Consider the following 16,266-nt stretch of genomic DNA (forward strand, 5'->3'; position numbering starts at 1 on the left):
CTGCAGATTCGCGGCCGGTCGGCCGCTAGCAAGGGGTGTCAATCAACCTGATTGTATTCGATCGGGTTATGGAGCATGATAAATTGACACCATAGTGTGTAGCGTAGGAGAGTATGTCAGTATTAAATCTGGATCTATAGGCTTCAGTCATGGTGTACTTAGTAGGAGGGACCTAAATTAAGTTTTATTAGTGCTACTGCATATCTTGATAAGAAAAGGTTCTATAAATCAGTGTCACTCTAGGTCATATAGGAAATTTAATGTGGACTATTAGAGAAATAAAACTGTAGCTGGTTGCTGACTCCCATCTAGTGGTGAAAATTGGTATTTACCTTTTGTCTCAGGATATCGTGGTTTTAAAAACTCCATCTGCTAAAAGGCATATCTGAATGACTATCTTAGACATCATTAAGAAAATAACTAGTAGTTAACCGAACCTGAAGGGAGGTAGTCAACATCTGCCTTAACATTTACATCGACATGAGACATGATAGTAAACTCTATAAAAGTGCATCTAGCAGAGCTCTTACAAGTCTGATATGATATAATATGCTTAGGGATGGGCGAATGTGCAAATTTTCGAATTTCGAATGTAGAACGAATGTTATTACCGAAATTCGAATTCTAAATTCGAATGTCGATAAGAACGAATATTCTTAAAAATTCGAAAATCGAATGTTATTTACAGTTTTCGAATGTCACTTTCGAATTCGAATGTTTATAATTATATCGAATGTCTACATTCGAAATTCGAATTTTTCTTATTCGAATATAAATTCGAATTTTTCGAATTTGAATATAAATTCGAATTTTTCGAATTCGAATATTGCATAATTCGAATATTACATTTAAAAGCATTAGAAATACTATTACAATCTAAATTCGAATTTTTCGAATTCGAATACACGTATTGCATAATTCGAATATTACATTTAAAGAAAAAGCATTAGAAATACTATTACAATCTAAATTCGAATTTTTCGAATTCGAATACACGTATTGCATAATTCGAATATTACATTTAAAGAAAAAGCATTAGAAATACTATTACAATCTAAATTCGAATTTTTCGAATTCGAATATTGCATAATTCGAATATTACATTTAAAGAAAAAGCATTAGAAATACTATTACAACCTAAATTCGAATTTTTCGAATTCGAATACACGTATTGCATAATTCGAATATTACATTTAAAGAAAAAGCATTAGAAATACTATTACAATCTAAATTCGAATTTTTCGAATTCGAATATTGCATAATTCGAATATTACATTTAAAGAAAAAGCATTAGAAATACTATTACAATCTAAATTCGAATTTTTCGAATTCGAATATTGCATAATTCGAATATTACATTTAAAGAAAAAGCATTACAAATACTATTACAATCTAAATTCGAATTTTTCGAATTCGAATACACGTATTGCATAATTCGAATATTACATTTAAAGAAAAAGCATTAGAAATACTATTACAATCTAAATTCGAATTTTTCGAATTCGAATACACGTATTGCATAATTCGAATATTACATTTAAAGAAAAAGCATTAGAAATACTATTACAATCTAAATTCGAATTTTTCGAATTCGAATATTGCATAATTCGAATATTACATTTAAAGAAAAAGCATTAGAAATACTATTACAATCTAAATTCGAATTTTTCGAATTCGAATATTGCATAATTCGAATATTACATTTAAAGAAAAAGCATTAGAAATACTATTACAATCTAAATTCAAATTTTTCGAATTCGAATATTTTCGAATGTAATCGTAAAATTCGAAACCGAATATTCGAAAATCGAATGTTAGAATGTTATGTAAACATTCGAAATTCGATTCGAACGAACGAATGTGTTAAAATTCGTGCCGTTTTTCGAATGTTGCGAAACATTCGCCCATCCCTAAATATGCTACCTTGCTAAATAGAAGTGGTCTAATGGAGGCTTACAAGTGTCTATATAATAAACATATTAAATGGCATATATATCTGGTGAGTAAAGTTTACAAGTGCTAATTAACTCAGAAGTAAGAAAAAGAACCTCAATAACTGAGTGATATAGGGGTATATTTATGATTGTGCGAGCGGACATGATCTGATATAGTGGATCATGTCTGCTGCACATCGATAAATGCCGACAGCATACGCTGTCAGCATTTATCATTGCACCAGCAGGTCTTGTGAACTGCTGGTGCAATACTGCCCCCTGCAGATTCACGGCCAATCGGCCGCTAACAGGGGTTGTCAATCAACCCGATCATATTTGATTGGGTTGATTTCTGTTGATTTCTTTATGGACTGCTGCTTCATAACTTCTGTTTCAGGACAGCCTGAAGGCTTGCTGGAAACACGGGGCATCAAGCTCCATATGGAGCTTAATAAATATGCCCCATAGTCTCTGTGAAATAGAACTCAATCCTACCCTACGCCAGTCTTCCTGGCCATTCGTTCCAAGAGGGTGAGATTAAAGTTCACTAAGTTGCTTAGCAGCTATTTTAACCTCCTGAAGATAGCTTTCTAGTGATTCAGCTGTTTTGTCGCGGCTCTCCGTTTCAAGTAGACGCTTGACATTTTCTTTCTTTGTTGCTGACCAAGTTAGCATGGGATGGTCAACGGACACATGGCTGGGGCCCTTCCACTCTGGCATAATATATATGTACGTTGGGTCCTGCAGTGTATTGACGTGGTTATCAGTCAAGTCTTCAGCCTTGCATGTGGTCCCTTGCATCCCAAGTATGGGAGTCTGGTCCCAGGGATCGGCCGCATCCCACAAGGTCATACCCCTCCATGCGAAGGTAATATGTCCCATGCCTTGCGTCTACCGATTGGTATATAATGGCACTTCTGGAGAGAGTGTCAGTGAGGTAATCTTCTGTGGCTTTTCACCTTGCTGTAGCAATATTAGGCTGTCAATGCTTCTGAGCATTACCTTCTCAAAGTCCCGGAATAGAGTTTGTAGAGTTTGAAAGACTTCCTCCATTGTGAGTATCCTTAAGTGTAATATAGGTATATTACCCGGAAAATTGGAAAGGTTGGTGTGTAGCAATCCATACTCCGTCTCCTTGTGTCAAACCTTACAGGCCGCACTTTTAGATTATTCTCTTGGGCCTAGATTTGGAGTTCTTCCATCCGGTGCGGAGCGGGTCCATCTTGAAGCAGGCGACGCGGATCCATCCTCTTCTTCCGTTGTCTCCCGACGAATGACGGTTCCTTTAAGGGACGTCATCCAAGATGGCGTCCCTCGAATTCCGATTGGCTGATAGGATTCTATCAGCCAATCGGAATTAAGGTAGGAATTTTCTGATTGGCTGATGGAATCAGCCAATCAGAATCAAGTTCAATCCGATTGGCTGATCCAATCAGCCAATCAGATTGAGTTCGCATTCTATTGGCTGATCGGAAAAGCCAATAGAATGCGAGCTCAATCTGATTGGCTGATTGGATCAGCCAATCGGATTGAACTTGATTCTGATTGGCTGATTCCATCAGCCAATCAGAAAATTCCTACCTTAATTCCGATTGGCTGATAGAATCCTATCAGCCAATCGGAATTCGAGGGACGCCATCTTGGATGACGTCCCTTAAAGGAACAGTCATTCGTCGTTCAGTCGTCGGTCCGGATGGATGTTCCGCGCTGGAGGTCTTCAGGATCCTGCCGCTTCGCTCCGGATGGAAGAAGATCGAAGATGCCGCTTGGAGAAGATGTTTGCCGGTCCGGATGTCCTCTTCTTGCCGGATAGGAGGAAGACTTTGGAGCACCGGATTATGGATCGCCAACCCCCGCTTGGGTTGGATGAAGATGTTGGAGCCAGGACGGATCGGTGATACCTGGATGGTGAAGACAAGGTAGGAAGATCTTCAGGGGCTTAGTGTTAGGTTTATTTAAGGGGGGTTTGGGTTAGATTAGGGGTATGTGGGTGGTGGGTTGTAATGTTGGGGGGGGTATTGTATTTATTCTTTTACAGGCAAAAGAGCTGAAATTCTTGGGGCATGCCCCGCAAAGGGCCCTGTTCAGGGCTAGTAAGGTAAAAGAGCTTGTAACTTTTTTAATTTAGAATAGGGTAGGGAATTTTTTATTTTGGGGGGCTTTGTTATTTTATTAGGGGGCTTAGAGTAGGTGTAATTAGTTTAAAATTGTTGTAATATTTTTCTTATGTTTGTAAATATTTTTTTATTTTTTGTAACTTAGTTCTTTTTTATTTTTTGTACTTTAGATAGTTTATTTAATTGTATTTATTTGTAGCAATTGTGTTTAATTTATTTATTGATAGTGTAGTGTTAGGTTAATTGTAGGTAATTGTAGGTAGTTTATTTAATTATTTTATTGATAGGGTAGTGTTAAGTTTAATTATATCTTAGGTTAGGATTTATTTTACAGGTAAATTTGTTATTATTTTAACTAGGTAACTATTAAATAGTTCTTAACTATTTAATATTTATTGTACCTGGTTAAAATAATTACAAAGTTGCCTGTAAAATAAATATTAATCCTAAAATAGCTATAATATAATTATAATTTATATTGTAGCTATATTAGGATTTTTTTTACAGGTAAGTATTTAGCTTTAAATAGGAATAATTTATTTAATAAGAGTTAATTTATTTCGTTAGATGTAAATTATATTTAAGTTAGGGGGGTGTTAGTGTTAGGGTTAGACTTAGCTTTAGGGGTTAATCAATTTATTAGAATAGCGGTGAGCTCCGCTCGGAAGATTAGGGGTTAATAATTGAAGGTAGGTGTCGGCGATGTTAGGGAGGGCAGATTAGGGGTTAATACTATTTATGATAGGGTTAGTGAGGCGGATTAGGGGTTAATAACTTTATTATAGTAGCGCTCAGGTCCGCTCGGCAGATTAGGGGTTAATAAGTGTAGGCAGGTGTCGACGACGTTGAGGGGGGCAGATTAGGGGTTAATAAATATAATATAGGGGTCGGCGATGTTAGGGCAGCAGATTAGGGGTACATAGGGAGAACGTAGGTTGCGGCGGTTTACGGAGCGGCAGATTAGGGGTTAAAAAAAAATATGCAGGGGTCAGCGATAGCGGGGGCGGCAGATTAGGGGTTAATAAGTGTAAGGTTAGGGGTGTTTAGACTCGGGGTACATGTTAGAGTGTTAGGTGCAGACGTAGGAAGTGTTTCCCCATAGGAAACAATGGGGCTGCGTTAGGAGCTGAACGCTGCTTTTTTGCAGGTGTTAGGTTTTTTTTCAGCTCAAACAGCCCCATTGTTTCCTATGGGAGAATCGTGCACGAGCACGTTTTTGAGGCCGGCCGCGTCCGTAAGCAACTCTGGTATCGAGAGTTGCTTTTGCGGTAAAAATGCTCTACGCTCCTTTTTTGGAGCCTAACGCAGCATTTGTTTGAACTCTCGATACCAGAGTTAATTTTATGGTGCGGCCAGAAAAAAGCCCGCGGAGCGTTAACAGCCCTTTTACCGCCGAACTCCAAATCTAGGCCTTGGTGACTTAAAAGGTCCTTTAGGTGACTTTGATCAGGTCAAAGATTGAGAGGAGAAACTCCCTGAATCCTCCAGTAGTTTAAACGGCACAAAACTGAAGTTAAATCAAGGGATTAGCAGTAAAATGGTAAATATATTCAGGAGCTCTTTTAAAACACGTCTTGCTGCTTCCCTGGTTAACTCCCGAATTCTACATTTTTAATCATAGCTTTCTAATAACTAGTATATTTCTCTAATTATAAAGTCACATTCCTTGCAGTTATAGTATATTATAGTAAGAATAGATCCGAAAATAAAAATAACAATATTTTAAGCTATTTGGCACTTACTTGGGAGACAAGTGTATCACATGCTGTCGTTAATCCTTGTCCAATGGAAATACCTGTGATAGTTATAAACTGAAAGGAATAAATACACAGTTAATATATTTTATAATTTTATAATTTACATATGACAACAATAATAGCTAATTTGAAAATGTCTATTGCGGCAATGATAATGATTTTACATTGGGTAATATGAGCTGCAGTGTCCAGACTAGATAAAACCCAATACTTCTAAATTGTGCAACTTGGATAATTGTCGGCAAATCACATACACTCTGCTCTGGTTAACTTTTGTATTCTTGTATGTACTACATCACTAGTAGACAGAAGTAAGTTTACATATCAAAACATATGCCATTACTTAGGAACAATAAAAGTCAATATTTGTGGAACATGAGAAAGAATTTATTAAGCCCTGATCCTTAGTGTTACTTCCACATCTTTCGAGGAACCAAATAGATCTTAAACTCTGTCTCTTTTCTTAGTCCCAACTAAAGTAGGGCAGTGTATGTGCAAATGGTTAGGAGTAAATTGTAAAGGAACAAAATTCTTACTCCAACATGGTAATCCTGACTTTATATCAGGGCTAACTACGAAACCATTTTTGCAATGGGTAATATGGGAATTAGGCATATATATCAGATATTGTCTGCTGATGGCTGCAACCATTTGTCCTTTGCAGAACTCAGAGAACATTATGTCATGCCTCAAATGCATACTTTTGCATACAGGCAAGGCATTATGTGGCAAACTTACTCAATTCCTGACAGCTGGTAATAGCTGATGATGCTATGACAAAGCTAGTTCTGTGGATCAAGAATAGACATTGGTTTATATCTCAAATGTATGCAATCCTACAGGAAATGTCAAGCAAGCAGGCTCTACAGAATGTAGGAGATGACTGGTCTGCTTGATTATCAATTCCAACAGTCTTTTTAGTGTTAGCAAAATGACTTTTTCGATGGATCTACGCGAGTCTCATACTAGGTTATTGCATAATACATATATAACTCCCAGGATATATATTTAAAAATGGAGTCCTCACATACCATGTTATTGTCCTAAGTGTCATCAACCCGATGCAGATATATTACATATGTTATGGGATTGCCCTTACTTAAGAAAATTTTGGGCATGACTCAACACTGGCTCCAGGCCAAATGTAAACTCCTGGTCATACTATTCTTAGATAAGTTAATTCTCGTAACTTTTGAGGTTGTAGTAAACAAGCTTAAAGGGATACTAAACCCAAATTGTTTCTTTCGTGATTCAGATAGAGCATGCAATTTTAAGCAGCTTTCTAATTTACTCCTATTATCAATTTTGCTTCATTCTCTTGCTATCTTTATCTAAAAAGCAGGAATGTAAAGCTTAGGAGCCGGACCATTTTTGCAACAAAGCTTTGTGCAACTTTTATGTTTTGTGAAACAGTTAACCAGAGCTCTGAAGTTGTGGTAATAATAGTGTTAGGTGTTAGTGTAACTTAGGTTAGGTTTTATTCTACAGGTAAATTTGTATTTATTTTAGCTAGGTAGTTATTGAATAGTTAATAACTATTTAATAACTATTCTACCTAGTTAAAATAAATACAAACTTGCCTGTAAAATAAAAATGAACCCTAAGATAGCTACAATGTAACTATTAGTTATATGTAGCTAGCTTAGGGTTTATTTTATAGGTAAGCATTTAGTTTTAAATAGGAATAATTTAGTTACTGATAGTAATTTTATTTAGATTTATTTAAATTATATTTAAGTTAATGAGTGTTAGTTTCAGGGTTAGACTTAGGTTTAGGGGTTAATAACCTTAATATAGTGGCGGCAATGTTGGGGACAGCAGATTAGGGGTTAATAATATTTAACTAATGTTTGCGAGGCGGGAGTGTGGCAGTTTAGGGGTTAATATGTTTATTATAGTGGCAGCGATGTTGGGAGCGGTAGATTAGGGGTTAATAAGTGTAGGTAGGTGGCGGCGACATTGGGGGTGGCAGATTAGGGGTTAATAAATATAATGTAGGTGTCAGCGATGTTGGGGGCAGCATATTAGAGGTTCATAAGTATAATGTAGGTGGCGGCGGTGTCCAGAGCGGCAGATTAGGGGTTAATAATATAATGTAGGTGACTCAGGGTTCATGTTAGTGTGTTAGGTGTAGACATACATTTTATTTCCCAATAGGAATCAATGGGGCTGCGTTAAGGAGCTTTACGCTGCTTTTTGGCAGGTTTTAGACTTTTTTTCAGCCGGCTCTCCCCGTTGATTCCTATGGGGAAATAGTGCATGAGCATGTTACACCAGCTCACCGCTGACTTAAGCAGCACTGGTATTGGAGTGCGGTAATGAGCAAAATTTTGCTCAACGCTCACTTCTTGTCTTTTAACGACAGGTCTCTGAAAACTCGTAATACCAGCGCTGCAGGTAAGTGAGTGGTGAGACAAAACTGCTCGTTAGCACCGCATAGTCTCTAACGCAAAACTCGTAATCTAGGTGTTATTTTCTTAAGTATTTATATATTTTGCATTTATTTATTTTCCAATGGAACCCTTTTTTTTCCAAATAGATATATATCTCACAGAGCACACTCCCCAATATAGGAATACAGATCCACTACTTTAGAATTTTAATAAAGTACGGTATATTCACTTTTTCTGTTTCATTAACACATAACCCTATACACATTAATCACACACAATATCTCCAACTTTAAGGTATTTTTATGGAGACTATTTTGAGCACTTTCTTGAAACTGTCTTAGTTTTTAATGAAATATTATATCCCAATAGAAACCATAAATTCGCCAACTCAGAGATTCATGAATTTATCTTTACTTTTTTACTGATTATAAGTCCCCAACAAGTAAGAAAAAGGTGATTAACTATAACACTACAATACTAATGATAATACTAATAAGTTTGTCTGATGTTTGTCTCGCAGCTTGTAGTATATATCTTTTAGTTTAACATAAATATGTCAACAAACCTTTAATCTTCAGTTAACCACTTAAGGGTTAAACCACAGAAAGAAGTTGGAATACAAATTTAAGAACTTTAAGCTTGCAAAAATATGCAATTAATTCCATGGACAACCATTGGTCCCATCAGATGTCAATCACACATCAATTTAGCATGTTAGGCTATAAAATAAGATCAGTTAATACAGGTGAGCATCTTAATAAAGGGTGACATACAGCCGAAACGCGTAGATGCATTCTTTTTATCACCTGCAGAACTGAAGTTAAGTGGAGTAGTTCATTAGGCTGAACGGGTGTCATAGAGTCCCTATTGTGCACAATTATGAGGCACAGGTACACAATTTACCATTGCAGCGCCTATATGAGACAGACTCCAATATCCACTTGAAGTTTCTTTATTCTGCTTAAACCGGATATCACAGTCCATGCTGGAACATACCCTGACAGCTCATACGAGTGTCAGGAGGTTTTTCAACTAAAGGCTTGGAGACTGTGTTAACGGAACACAGAACGTCTAAAGCAACCCAGCGTCCGGTAAATCAGTAAAGAAAAGTCTGGTTCCACATCTACTTGGAGGACAACCAAGAGGGGTTTTGTTTAAACACACGGTTGAAAAAACCGCAACTGATATCCTGTAAACAGAAGGAATAATTTAAAGGTAATGCTGCAACTTGCGGCTGACTTTGAGACTGTGGGGCCCATTTAACAAGCTCCATAGGGAGCTTGTGGGCCAGTGTTTCCGGCGAGTCTTCAGACTTGCCAGAAACACAAGTTATGGAGCTGAGGTCTAAAGACTGCTGCTCCATAACCCTGTCTGATCGGGTTGATTGACACCCCCCTGCTGAGTTTGCAGGGGGCGTTGTTGCACCAGCAGCTCTTGTGAGCTGCTGGTGCAATGCTGAATACAGAGAGCGTATTGCTCTCCGTATTCGGCGAGGTCTTGCGGACCTGATCCGCAGTGTCGGATCAGGTCCGCAAGACCTTTCTTAAATAGGGGCCTATCTCTTACCTTAATCAGGATTGACTATTTCTTGATTATTTCAGAACCATATCTTTCCACTGTTCCACTGTTCACGGAACATCACTCCCCAAGAGATTGTTATTATTTTCCTTCATCCATTTATTGGCTCACATCCTTACTTTACAAATGTTTTGGGATAAATGTTAACATCTCATTCCATTTTACTGGTCTATATTAGCAACATTTGTTAGCATTATATTTCATTAGACTGTTGTATTTTAGACTTTTTAATGATTGTTTATCATAGATTATTTTAGTAACTTGTGCCGGCACATCTCTGTTTGTTTTTAAGATAGCTTTGAATAAATTGTATATTATTTTATAAACAATATTGTGTCATCATTATATATAGATGTGATATTCAATCCCTTTTTAATACTATACATAGTCAGATTGCTCCTACTTTTGAAGTGCTAACCTGCCCCCCCCCACACCTTTTTTTAAGCTATAAAGTATTTTATGAACAAGTTTTATGGCCAGGATCAGGAGTTTGTTGCCTATGTGGTAAAGATTACAGAGTTACTACTGACTCATAACTATTTCAAATTTTGTGGGGATTTCTACTTACAGAGACGTGGGACAGCTATGGAGGCCAGTAGTGGACCAACTCAACAGAAGGCTCTGGTGCAACATTTTTTTTGGGACCCCCCAAAGGTAACAGTAAAAAGCAAAAGTAATAAAATACATTCTGTTCTGTATAGTGATTTTGAGGAAAGCCAGATGGACCTGCTACTTGCACTAATTCAAGGCTTCCCTGCATTAGGATTGTACATATTCTGTATATGCCTATGTACAGGCATTCTGATATAGGCCCCCTCCACTCTTGGGCACTGGTGCCACTGCACCTGCTGCACCAATGGTATTTCTGCTCCTGATAGAAGAAAAGTTTGCCCGTCCTATGCCAACCTGTTTATGGGTTTGTGTGAGCTATCCCACATCTTTGGCGATGGGAATCCCTATAAACATGAAATTATCTGGTACAGGTGCTATATAGACAACCTTTTGTTTTTTTGGGAGGTGATTCGGAAATTGTAAATTTAGTATTTAAATGAAAACACAGTGGTTATTAGTTTCATCCATGAATTTAACAAACAACAAATGAACTTCCTTGATATTAGACTACATGGAAAACCTGGAAGTACAGTTAAGACGGAAGTGTATAGAAAACCTATCTCAGGTAACTCCTTGCTTCAGAGGGTTTTTAAGGCTGTTGCAAGAGGTCAGGTTATATATTTAAAACAAAATGTTTCCAATGAAAATAGTTATCAGAAACATGCAGCTACTCTGTCGGAAAGACTCAAGACTCCAACATGAAGACCTTTTCGTGGGCATATTTAAAATTCCAGTATTGTGACACTACTTTGCTGAGTTTAGAACTATGACTTAGGTTGGTTTCCTGTTTTTCTTTATTTTTGCAATGTATAAAATGCACACAAGCCTCTTTTGTGTAGGGCCCAAATCTCTGTATCCAATATGCTACCATTGTACATTTCAATTTTTCATTTTTCCACTCAATAAAGTTTGTTGGAACATAAAATAAAGGAAACCTTTTGGATCTTTAGCTTAAAGTCAAGGGTCCCCTAAGGATTCAACTCAGAATATGACCTCATACATTTTTCTTGTCATATGTATTAATACATGTTTGGAAGTACTTGTGCAGGCATGGTCTAGAGCTTTATGCAAATGGAGTAAAGTTTTTTTCCTGATACATATATAAATACATGAATATATAATTAAATAAACAAATACATCAACAGTCTCTCTGGTAGACCATAGACAAGAGGTGATTGATTTAACTAATTGAATATAAGAATGAAACACCAAGGTTTCTTAAGAGGATAAGGGTTTAATCATGGTTCCGAGGATTTGGACTACACACAAGGTGAATGAGCTTAATAGCAGACTGCATTCCCCAGAAAAGGAAGGAGATTCTTATATAGATTAAGAGTTATATGGTCCCGGTATTGGAATAATTTATTGGGATAATTCAGAGGTCTACTATTATTGATAGAGCAGTTGGAAATTAATTTAACATATGGAAGTATTGGGTTACTATATGACAGGATATGAAAGAAGGAGTTATCCAATAGGAGTGCAGTCGGGTTTTTTAAAGAACAGATAGTAAATGGATTTAACCAGGGCCATCTTTTTTTTTTTTTTTTTTTTTTTTTTTTTTTAATTTTTTAATTTTTTATTGAAATTTTGATAGAAGGCATACAAACAATGCTAAATAGGGTAGCATATTAACAGTAATGGAATACAGGCAGCATGTGACATAACCTTATAATGGACAGTATGTATTCCTAGATAAGAGAGGAAAAGAAAAGAACATGTTATGCAGTTAGTATGCCAAGTACTCTAATCACCTCGATAATGATCAGAGAGGCCACTCTTGGACCTTTACGCTAAATATAATAAAGTAGTGGAGGTTGATTACAACAAAGGAGATCACTTTTGGATCTCGAGCTAGTAACACACCGTGCTTTCTAATTTTACTATTATAACTGGCAACTGTTACACACAAAGATATGGACACCGTTAAGAGCAATTAGCTGGATTATCAAATATAGAACGTAAGACGCAACTGTGCATGTAATTACTAATCAGAGTGGGAGCACTGCTAGACCGGATGGGGCTATGAATAAAAATGCGACACATAGTACATAATGGCTTTGTAACCGCTCTAACCCTCAGCACAATCTACTATCCTGGTGTGTGTGATAAATATCATCTCAGTCATATAATACATGCTTAGAATACTATATACGCATTTGTAACAAACAATCATTACGTATAGTAAATAAGTAAAACAGCTGCAGTTCCTGAGATATCTTACCTATCTTAGACAGTACAATTATGGCTGCAATACTGTCACATAGCATATGCAAATTTATAACTATATGAGGATACAGACATTCAACTTGAAATAAGGAGAGAGGTTTATTATTTAACTTGTTAGCAACTATAAATCCATATTTACCCGCCCTATGTAATTAATACAGTCTCTGTTGTAGGAGGTGCAATAAACAACGTCCACACAGTAAATAAAAATGAATAATGTATTTTCATCAAATTGTCCAGAAAGAGGAAAATTACAAAGTTCTCTCGCATCAAGCCATGCTGTCACCAGACACGTAGCACAGCGGCTCTAACCCATGCCTGTCCTCCACAACTGTGCCACAAGCTTGGGGTATAATTTATCGTCGGGTGCCTTGAAAATCGTGTGCCACATTGCCGTTGTTAGAGTAGCATTACTGTAGACAATCTTCTTGAGTCTTTGGCATTGAGTGTCATAAAGAGCAAGCTCTGAGTAGTGGGGTAGAAATCCCAGCAGTGAGAAGGTGAAAGGTATGCCTTTTGGCCTTTTAGGACGGAGATTCACAGAGGTAATCTCTGCAGCTCGATGCGTATTAACATCATCTTGGCAAGCGTCGTGAGGGTAAAGTAAATCCGGACGGCTCCAGTCTAATGTATTCATAAATTTTTGATGCATCGAGGTTTTCATCTGCTTCTCATTCTGTAATGACTCAAGCTCAATACCCCAACACGCTTCCACCATTGGTGAGGCTGTGGTATAAGGCTGAGGGTCATTTATTGCGCTTGTCGCCCCGTCTGAACTGTCTACCTCTGCTACTGTTGCTCTCTGGTGCAAAAGATCCAGATCAGTTCTCAGGTGTCTAGTTGTAAGTGTGTTGACTTCGTCTGCAGTAGGAGTCTCACATATACAGCGTTGTATAGTAGCGATCATCTCCTCCTCTAGTCGGGACAAAGCTGCACATATAAGTTCCTTGATTATTCGGGATTGTGTATCCATGATGAGCATTAGTTGTAATGAATGGTCTCTTCTCAAAGTGTTGCTCTTTTAGCAGAACAAGAAGTTAGATCGTGCTCCAGCACAACCGGCTGGCATATATCTGGTATTATCAGATCAATGGAGGGGTGAGTGAGGTTCCGAGCCGTCTCTAGGCCTCTGCTGCGTACCTCACCAATTCTGGGCTGCTAGGCTGAAGTAAACAATAAATAGTACTTAAGTCTTTTCCACGAGGATTAGATATCCTCACCTAACTGAAATTTAACTTAGTGGGAGAAATTTAGGAGTAATAAACAGCAGATTTAACATCTCCTCTGTAGAGCCCTATTTAACCCCTTAACGACTGAGGACGTGCAGGGTACGTCCTCAGAAAAAAGGCAGTTAATGCCTGAGAACGTACCCTGCACGTCCTCAGTGTGGAAAGCAGCTGGAAGCGATCCTGCTCGCTTCCAGATGCTTTCCGGTTATTGCAGTGATGCCTCGATATGGAGGCATCCTGCAATAACCTTTTTAAGTCATCCGGTGCAGAGAGAGCCACTCTGTGGCCCTCTCTGCACCGGAGATCGGTGGCTCCCTGCGTTGGTGGGTGGGAGCCGGACCGGGAGGCGGGTGGCGGCCATCGATGGCCCTGTTGATGTGAAGGGGGGCGGGATCGTGGGCGGGGGTGGCTGGGGGCGCGCACGGGCGCGCGCGTGCACGGGAGGGTGGGGGCGGGCGCGTGCACGGGGAGGGAGCGGGTGGGAACCGCTACACTACAGAAAATGTGGAAATAAAAAATATTAAAAAAAATGTCAAAAAAAAAAAAAAAAAAACGATCAGCAAGGTGGTGGGGGTTGGTCTGTGTGGGGGGGGGGGGGGGGGGAAGCTACACTACAGAAAAAAAACACCAAACAAAAAAAAAGCACTTTTTATTGTAAACTGGGTACTGGCAGACAGCTGCCAGTACCCAAGATGGCCCCCAATAAGGCAGAGGGGAGGGTTAGAGAGCGGTTTTGGGGGGGATCAGGGAGGTTGGGGGCTAAGGGGGGGATCCTACACAGTAGCATATGTAAATATGCTTAAAAAATTTCATTTTTTTTTAAAACCCTTTTATTTTAGTACTGCCAGACTTTCTGCCAGTACTTAAGATGGCGGGGACAATTGTGGGGTGGGGGAGGGAAGGGATCTGTTTGGGAGGGATCAGGGGGTGGTATGTGTCAGATGGGAGGCTGATCTCTACACTAAAGCTAAAATTAACCCTGCAAGCTCACTACAAACTCCCTAATTAACCCTTTCACTGCTAGCCATAATACACGTGTGAGGCGCAACAGGATTTAGTGGCCTTCTAATTACCAGAAAGCAACGCCAAAGTCATATATGTCTGCTATTTCTGAACAAAGGGGATCCCAGACAAGCATTTACAACCATTTGTGCCATAATTGCACAAGCTGTTTGTAAATGATTTCAGTGAGAAACCTAAAATTGTGAAAAATTTTACGTTTTTTTTAATTTGATCGCATTTGGCGGTGAAATGGTGGCATGAAATATACCAAAATGTGCCTAGATCAATACTTGGGGTTGTCTACTACACTACACTAAAGCTAAAATTAACCCTACAAGCTCCCTAAAAGCTCCCTAATTAACCCCTTAACTGCTGGGCATGATACACTTGTGGTGCGCAGTGGCATTTAGCGGCCTTCTAATTACCAAAAAGCAACGCCAAAGCCATATATGTGTGCTATTTCTGAACAAAGGGGATCCCAGAGAAGAATTTACAACCATTTATGCCATAATTGCACAAGTTGTTTGTAAATAATTTCAGTGAGAAATCGAAAGTTTGTGAAAAAATTTGTGAAAAAGTGAACGATTTTTTGTATTTGATCGCATTTGGCGGTGAAATGGTGGTATGAAATATACCAAAATGTGCCTAGATCAATACTTTGGGATGTCTACTAAAAAAAAATATATACATGTCAAGGGATATTCAGGGATTCCTGAAAGATATCAGTGTTCTAATGTAACTAGCGCTAATTTTGGAAAAAAATGGTTTGGAAATAGCAAAGTGCTACTTGTATTTATGGCCCTATAACTTGCAAAAAAAGCAAAGAACATGTAAACATTGGGTATTTCTAAACTCAGGACAAAATTTAGAAACTATTTAGCATGGGTGTTTTTTGGTGGTTTTAGATATGTAACAGATTTTGGGGGTCAAAGTTAGAAAAAGTGTGTTTTTTTCCATTTTTCCTCATATTTTATCATTTTTTTTATAGTAAATTATAAGATATGATGAAAATAATGGTATCTTTAGAAAGTCCATTTAATGGCGAGAAAAACGGTATATATATATATATATGTGTGGGTACAGTAAATGAGTAAGAGTAAAATTACAGCTAAACACAAACACCGCAAAAATGTAAAAATAGCCTTGGTCCCAAACGGACAGAAAATGGAAAAGTGCTGTGGTCATTAAGGGGTTAAAAGCAGCCATCTCAGTCGGTAGTCGGACACACCCCCCTAACCAGGGCCATCTTTAATATTGACTGGACCCTGGGCAAACATTGTCTTGCCCCACCATGCAACTTTGCTCTCCACCCCCATCCCAAAAAACAACTAAATCAATTTATTTTATATAATTTTTTAAATGATTAGCCCAGCAGTGGATCATCCACTGCTGGGCTAGTCATTAAAAAAAAAAAA

At 38.1% G+C, this 16,266-nt stretch overlaps 1 protein-coding gene across 3 annotated transcripts in view; it reads right to left on the reverse strand.

Moving 5' to 3' along the window:
• LOC128653833 (multidrug and toxin extrusion protein 1-like) overlaps positions 1-16,266 on the reverse strand; it is a 363,968-nt gene that overhangs the window by 231,695 nt on the left and 116,007 nt on the right. For all 3 annotated transcript variants that reach the window (XM_053707365.1, XM_053707364.1, XM_053707368.1), the window contains one exon: positions 5,794-5,862. In XM_053707365.1, the coding sequence (XP_053563340.1) occupies positions 5,794-5,862 (69 nt within the window). The remainder of the gene's footprint in view (positions 1-5,793; positions 5,863-16,266) is intronic.

The sequence above is a fragment of the Bombina bombina genome, chromosome 3 (genome assembly GCF_027579735.1).
Source record: "Bombina bombina isolate aBomBom1 chromosome 3, aBomBom1.pri, whole genome shotgun sequence".
Classification (NCBI taxonomy): Eukaryota; Metazoa; Chordata; class Amphibia; order Anura; family Bombinatoridae; genus Bombina; species Bombina bombina.